Below are 8,444 nucleotides of genomic sequence, written 5' to 3' on the forward strand. Positions count from 1 at the left end.
TGAAAAGATAAGAAAATTTTATTTTATTATAAAAATTTTAGCAAAATATTCTTTAACAGAATCGTAAGAAATTTTAAACCATTTCTTATTTTCAAGTACAGTTAAGAGGGAAAAATTCATAGAAATGTTTTTGATAAAAGTATGTTTAAGATAAATTTCTATTTTATGGGCAGTACAATTCTATTTTAAGATCTAATTCACGCCTTTCATTTTTTTTAAATAATACCTGCTTTCATAAACAAATATATTTTAAATTGACAAGAATTCTAATTGATGAAATAAATCATCAAAGTTGTAAATTCGAATCAATTATGGAACTCATATTATAAAAGTTCACCCATTATCAATATTTCTATGCTATCTCTGCGACAGTAATAGGCATTCTAGATCATAATCCATTTTTTAAAAAATTCAGTCGATATGCTGATTAAGATAAATGAAATGATAGCTCAAATATTGAAATAAAGCGAATACTGATTTTAAATATTACATATCAGATTTTTGAATTTAGGGAAAGTGCTCTAGCACGTTGTTTAAGAAACGAAAAGTTCATAATTTATTCATCGTTTGAATATATTATAACTGCAACCATAGGTACGAAAATTAAATCTCGATAAAAACGTTTATAACATGAAGCATCTGGAAAAAAAAGAAAATCCCAGTTTTTGCAGTTATTTAACCATTTATTATAAATTTGCGTTCAGTCAAAAATTTTATTCAGTTGGAAATTAATGGCTCGATACCTGTGCCAAATTTGCGACAACGTAGTGATTTATGGTGAGAGTCATCCTTGCTTCTTTTATAAGAATGATGACAACGTGTATTCACTACCAGAACATTGGAAGGACAGTTCTCGACATTTAAGCCAAGCTGACCAACAAAACGAAAGAGAAAATCCTGGGCTCATAAATTTATCGCTGTTTCAAAATAATGAAGAAGTTAAGTCGCTTTTCTCAAAGGGAAACTGGTGTAGGACTTCTGCAGAGAGCTCCAACAATGCACAAACACAGAATCCTTGTGATATTTCATATTTTAATCTTATTTCAAACGTTGAGGTGATTGAAATCGAAGAAATGAATAAAAATGCATCTGTTACAGTTTCTTCAGAAAATGTTGAATCCCGTTACAGACCTGAAACTGACCAGTGCGAAACTTATGAAAAAACGATAGGTGTCATCGGACCAAGTGGTGTTGACTTACAAAAGCAGAGAGTATTAGATGTATCAGATCTCATGCATGCAACAGCTAAAGAAGAATGCAAAATGCCACTTGAAGAGAGCAAATGGCAGTGTTTCAATAACGAGAAAAATATTTTTATGAATTCAAAAGAATGTGTTATTAAAAAAGCTCATTCAGATAGTAATAATATTTCTGGAACAGAGAATCTGATTGTGAATCCTGATGTCTCACCAGGAAGTAAGGAGCCAAGAAATGGCAAGATACATGAATCACAGGGCGCAAGTGATGAACATATCTCACTAGAAGTGCACTTTCATAGTCAAAATAATAAGAAGAAAATTACTAGCAAAGCGAAAGAAGATATTTCTTCTAAAACACATGACAATGCTGTGGCTGAATCTTCCGGGGTCTGTCCTCGTAAGAACAAATTTCCTAAGAGCTGCAGTAGGAAAGATACTATTAAAACCCATCATCGAACACATGCTGGCGACAAGCCCTTCATGTGCAATACATGTAATAAACAATTCTCTTCCAAATCAGATTTCAACAGACATTACAGAATTCATACTGGAGAAAAACCTTATGTATGTGATATATGCGGGCAAAAATTTAATCGGAAAGAAAATCGCGACAGACATTATCGAACCCACACCCGTGATAAACCGTATGTATGTGATATATGCGAAGAAAAATTTAATCAGAAAAGACAACTCGACAGTCATTATCGAACCCACACTGGTGACAAGCATTTTGTTTGTGATGACTGTGAAAAAGTTTTTACATTAAAGTATAGTCTAAAGAGACATATGCAGAGTCACACAGGAGAAAAACCTTATAAATGCCCAGTTTGTGGAAAGACATTCACGAGAAGCAGCCATTGCAAGAGTCATCAAAGGAGAAAGCACCAGTAAAATCAATTAGCAAATTACAAAAATAATTATTTTACTCTTCTATGAAATAAATTATTATTTTTTTTTTACCGTATTGAAAGTATTTTAACTCAAAGCTGTTACAATTTTATTTTTAAAATGACTGTAGATATTTTACTACTTTGACGAAGTATATTTCCTGATATAGAACCCATAAGCAACTTGTATTTTACTAATAATTGACAATGAAAATATATTTTCAGCTGAAATTCATTTATATATGAATGTATTAATACTGATAATATTTTTTGAAATCGTAATACAAATTTTAACCAATTCATATTAAAAATGTATGTTCTTCTCTTTTTTAATAAAAATATTATTATTATTTGTTTTGGTTTTCGTTCAATATTAATTATTTCCAAATTTGATGTTATTTACTGTTTTATTTCTAGTTTTTCAGTATATTTGGGAAAAAAGTTTAATACTAACTTGGAATCGTATTTAAATAATGGTACATCTTACAATATTTTAACTGAACAGAATTACTTAAGTTCCCTTAATAATTGTAATAAACGGTAAACTGGTGAAAGCAAAACTTTTTTTGACTTTAATATTTATTCATGAATAATTCTTACTTCGATCGGAAAATAGAGAAAAAAACGTAAAAACTATTTTTATTATTAATGACGAATTTCGCAAGGAGTACCTTTCTTCACATTCTTGAAGATCGTGTTCTGTAAGAGATATTGAATGCATTTCTGTAAAATGTTTAATAAATATTTTTATGTTAGATCTAAGGTTCCAATGTCTCTGTGATATTTTTTTCTTTTCTAAGAATTTCTTTATAGTCATTTTCTATGAAAGAAATAAATTCAGTATCAATTTTCCCAATGATTTTAAAAATCTGTTTTAGTACTTAAGATGAACGTGTGAGTAGTTGTCACATACAGGGCAAATAAAATTTGTAAATTTTGTCTTATATACATTTTTAGGACTGAGAATTTGGAGGTCTAAACGATTTTTTTTAAATGTTTGTTTGTAATTTAATTAATTAAAAAAGTGAAATTTGAGCACGTTTGCACAATAATTTCCGAAAAATTAATTTTATAACATACTATAATTCGAAGAATAATAATTTCAATGTTACATGTTTTAAACGCGTATTGGTATTTTCTTTTCAACAAATTAAAAAAAACACATTTTTTAAACTATTTTATAGCACTATATTCAATTGTTGAAGTAAAACTGCCATAGTTTTATTATTTTTACTAACATTTCATCTTACGGTTTTTCCCCATTGTTAACAATCAAGATATTGTGATTCGGCTTATTTTTTCATTGTGTCGTTTCAATGCAAGATACTCTTTTATTAAAAGTTTTGTAGATTTTTGTACTTAAAATGAACGTTTCGGTTCGAATCATGTGGGACTAAAAATGATTTATATGCACGTATTTTTAATATTGCCACCCTTTCTCTCATCCTGATTCGAAAACCATTGTTTTGTGCTGATGTACCGATGCATTTGATCTCCAATATTTTCTCCTATACGTTAATGAATTAACATGTCCTCGAATCCTTTTCTTGGATATGAATTCACTGGTCTTTATGTATTTAACTTGAAAGTACATTAAGCACAGCTTTGATTCGACCAGCGAATAACTGATATAGCATCGTGTTAGAGATAAAATGGATGCAAGAAAACAGAATTTTCTGACTTTAAGCTACAGATACTAAATTTCTGTTATTGATGAACAATGTGTTTGTGCGCAATCAGCACACTAATATAATTGAGCGATATATGCATTTAATAAATAAATGTTATTTCAAATTGTTCAAACTGTAAGAATAAAAATGTGTTTTTATTGGTTCAGATGAATTTTACAAAGAATTTTTTTATTGTAAATCATTCGAATTTGCATGGTAGAAGACCTTTTTTTCTTCTACATAGTTTAATAATGATTAATATAGTTATTTTACATTTTTTTTTCTTTAGAAAAGGCTTTCGGGTTATTTTCATCAGATAATTTATTGAATACGATTCAATAAATTCAGTGGCCATTTCACTTTCATTGAGTTTGAAAATAATGTATTAATCTGAAAGAACGCAGAAAGATGTTGCTTTTTCATTCAGTTGATTGTTAAATGTTCCATTTAGAGAATGTGAAATTCTTATAATTTTATGTATGTAGGTTGAATTAAATTAATACTCTATAAAAGATATGCAAATATTAATATTTGCTTCTGAATTACATTCTTAATTTTTGAAGTGGAATTCTGTCGTTACAAGATATTTTATTTAAATTCTTTATAGTTCTATAACTTAACATCCTTTTCGCTTTCACATACAATGAGGGGTTTGATTCATGCCTCGAACTACTACATTTTTAATTTTATATCTGAAATTAAGTGAAACTACAAAGTAATTTAAAATGCAAAATTACCTTCAAACTGCTTTAATATATCAAATGATCTCACATCATTATGAGAGTGAAAATAATTATAAATGATCCAATTTTGATGCGTCATCTAATTAGGAAATCAAGGAAATTCGTAGGTCAAAGAGTTTATTAGCTATTCAAATTTGTTTTGAAAACCATATTTTTACTTCTACTTCAACTATTTTTCTGTTATATTTCTATTGTATTGTTTAAAAGAACTTTCCGATAGAAAAGTTTTTTTCTGGCTGCCATACCGAATCTCCGTCTGCTTTTGTTTCATATGTATGTAAGAAGAATTTTAATTGCGAGAAACGCAGGATAGTTTTTTTTTATATGTATCTCATAAAATATAAGAAAAATTTAGCATTTTGTTCTGAAATAATTTATAATTTGTTATTTTCAATCTAAATTATTTGGTTATGTTTTGAATATTTTTCAAGACATAAACAACTTTTTTTTTACTAATTGAAAAACTTAACTTTTTATAAAATCTCAGCTGCGTATGTTTTTCCTCAATAGCATATTTGTATCAAATTTGGTAGACTTAGTTTATACAGTGTATACTTTATAGAATGTTAAAACACTCGCACATAGAGAGAGTGCGTTTTCTTTTAATTAATATAGAAAGAGAAAATCGACGTATACATAGGTACCCTATCTTCGAGTCGAAAGTTAAAAAAAAGGAGGTGGTTACAAATGAAAGGCGAAGGAAATCATAAACTCTAAAGGAGATTGGATAGGACAGGTACCTCTGGAATTAAGATACCTCAGGTAGATGCATTTTCAATATGCACTAATCTATTATGAAACTTGAAATTAATAATAAGGCAATCCATGTAATGTATTATATATAGTTTCGTCTAAGTTATTTTTTTTTGATCATGCGCGAATATTATTTTATATAATATGGACAAATAGTTTCATTTAAAATGTGATGAGATGACAAGGAATGTTAATAAAATAATTGAAAGAGTTCCTGCACACTAAACCCGATACATTTGACGAGGATTTTATAGGTTTAGTTGTATTAAAGTCCCGTTTCTAAAGCAACACTAGGGCTATTTGGGAACGGATCTCGTCATTTTGAACCACGGTGAGATGACGAGGGCAACACCTGAGGTGGTCCCTCCCTCTTTAAACTTACAAACCATACCAGGATTATTCCATAAGATTAATTTTTACTGCGTTAAATAATAAGATATTAAAACGGCAATAATATCATCTATTCAAAATCAATTAATTACATTGGACAAATGTTAACAAGTTGGTTTCCATCAACGCCATTTGCCTATCCTCCGTAATTAGCAGTTAATTAGGGGATATCTTCACTGAAAAAGAGATGGTAGAAAGGGGAACATCAGTTAATAGATAAAAACGCAGGCGGAAATTATGGCAAAGAATGCACTAATCCAATCTATGGAACAAAATTTTAAATTTGAAATTTATGAAGGGGTGCGGTGGACTGGTGGTAAGATTTCGACTTCGGAACAGGAGGGTTTCAGGTTCTAGACCCTATTCTACTGAAGAACCGTCGAGTAATCGTGTTTGGTGCATGTAAAAAGTCAAAAGTCCTGGTCAAACATTCTTCCGCTGGTGTGGGACTATTGAGGGGGAGGCAGCACTGGTGTAGTCCTCGTCATCTGACTACTGTTCAAAATGATCAGGTCCTTCCCAAAATAGCCGTAAACTTGCTTTAAAACGGCAAGTTACTATATACAAAACTAAACAAACTGATTCTTATGAAGATAAGAGCAATTTCGTTTACCATATTACATGTTTTTTTTTTCTATACGGATTCCACTGCAGGAAAATTCTAGAAAAAAATATCTATAAAAAAAACAGTAGTTGTAAAGAAAATCAAAAGATTTCCCATTCGGTTCCTCATGTTTTTGGTCCTATAACGCAAAAAAAATATCCAAAGAACTGGTGTAACACAAGAAAAAACAAACAAAGAAGCTTCTATGAAAATCGCCAAAACCCGGTATTTCTTCAAAAAAGAAAATTTTATGTAAGTTTTCCATTTTGTAATACACAAAGTAATTTTAAATAAATATTTACCAACGTTATAATACTCATGAATACGCTATAGTATAAATGAGTACCTTCCTTTTTAAATGCACTTGAAAAGAAAGGAAAATCTTTCCCTTCATCAAGACCAGAAGTACGAAATCTGTCACAAAATAAAAGTAATGAAATAATGTGACGTTTTTGGAGCCTCTATGCATTTAACCAAATCCTGATATTGTCTACATGTTATTCAAAGCATATGAGTCATGTTTATGCAAAAAAAAAAAAAAAAAAAATCAATTTTTATATTCTATTGCGATTTTATTACACCAAGTTGGAAAAGCTAGTTCTTTTAAAGAAATGCTGACATCTTAATTTCAGATATAAATATTATTTTTACAGCGTCGGTACATGCTTTTAAATGAGTTCATCGCTCAAGCACCCCAAAATATAAGTTCTTCAAAATTTGTGTTCTATTGCAGAAATGGATCTTTAATATTTATTCATTTTATTTGAAGTGTTCTAGTTGAGCACTAAGTTATGTATTAAAAGACAATTTAAAATATTTGGAATTTTATCTCTTCAGTAATTTATATTTTAAATTATACTCTGTTTATTGCAAATGCATTTCGATAATACGTATACCGCAACGAGAATAAACAGATCCAAAAAAGCTGGTTATCTTTTAATAATATATTGATACCTTCTGTCAACATTAAACGAATCGATTTCTACATGCCATGATTGTGAAAAAAATGAAGGTATTTTTATCATACGTCAGATGTGGAATTTACTTTTTAACCGATCTTCCTTGAAATTTCCTACAGACAGCAGAACACTTTAAGGAATTTGTAAAAAAAATGAGGATAATTGCGCTTTTTATACTTGTAGTAATTTTTAAAAGTTAAAATTCAAGATTTAAAATGATTTCTTCTTGTGTATCAAAAACCTTTGCACTCCGAAAGGTCCGTTTAATTAATTTGAATCTTCTTACTACTCTGCAGGTATTTTTAACAATAAAAATTGAAAAAAAAAACATAAATAAATGTCAAAATGATGCACCGTCTTGCTTGGTGAGAGAGAAGCACCATCCCGGTCGCGAAGGGTTAAAAAGAAAGTGACATTTTAAAGTTAGAAGATTATTATGTATGAATATTAATTTATAAGTTCAACTGATCTCACGTCACTTGGATCAACTTACTCAATTAAGTTGATTCCTACAACTAATGTTTTATAATGCAGTTAAGAAATTGGTTGTAATTTTTTTTTATATGAAAGGAAACTCAGGATAGGCTAAAAACAATTTTGCATACACTTTTACTTCAAAAAGCCATAAAATTATGAACTTAAAATCATTCAATAAACAAATTATAGAATGAATCCATTTTAATATTTTGAATTAAATTTCTTCTACGTTATCATTTTAGTAATTTTAATAAATACTAAATTTATTAAAATTAATTAAATATTGATCTTATACTCAATAAATAACTACTTTCATTGCTAGTTAACATGTCCTTTCGTTGTCAAAACGGCCAATAGTCTTGGTCAATATGTAAATAATAGGATTTAGGAAAGCATTGAAAACTGTTTCAATGAAGGTTTAACTTGATATTAAATGGTATGTCATTAAAGTTTATCTTTCCCAGGCACGACGAAAATGCCATTTATTCAATCACATTATAAGAATGTAAATATCAATAATCAAAATTTCCACGAGGTCCAAATAATTTTCAATAATGCATTCTTATATGGAGAAATAGGCAACTTGATTCTACCAACACTAAAAGAAAGATTACCAGATTTTTGATCTGCACTACAATTTCAAAATGTAAATGCTGCAACCTTGTTGTCAAACGCTGGATTCATGAACATTTCGATTCAGTTCTGAAAGCAGATTCCTTTAAAATATCATCTTCTCTTTGAAACCTGCTACAAGTTAAATCG

General features: G+C 29.2%; 1 protein-coding gene across 1 annotated transcript; it reads left to right on the plus strand.

Annotated features, from left to right (window-relative positions):
* The first annotated feature begins 731 nt into the window (after positions 1–731).
* Positions 732–2,090, plus strand: LOC129972011 (zinc finger protein 263-like). The gene has a single exon (XM_056085992.1). It carries the CDS (start codon positions 732–734, stop codon positions 2,088–2,090), a length of 1,359 nt encoding a protein of 452 aa, XP_055941967.1.
* Positions 2,091–8,444: the final 6,354 nt, after the last annotated feature.

Source organism: Argiope bruennichi, chromosome 6 (assembly GCF_947563725.1).
Source record: "Argiope bruennichi chromosome 6, qqArgBrue1.1, whole genome shotgun sequence".
Taxonomy (NCBI): domain Eukaryota; kingdom Metazoa; phylum Arthropoda; class Arachnida; order Araneae; family Araneidae; genus Argiope; species Argiope bruennichi.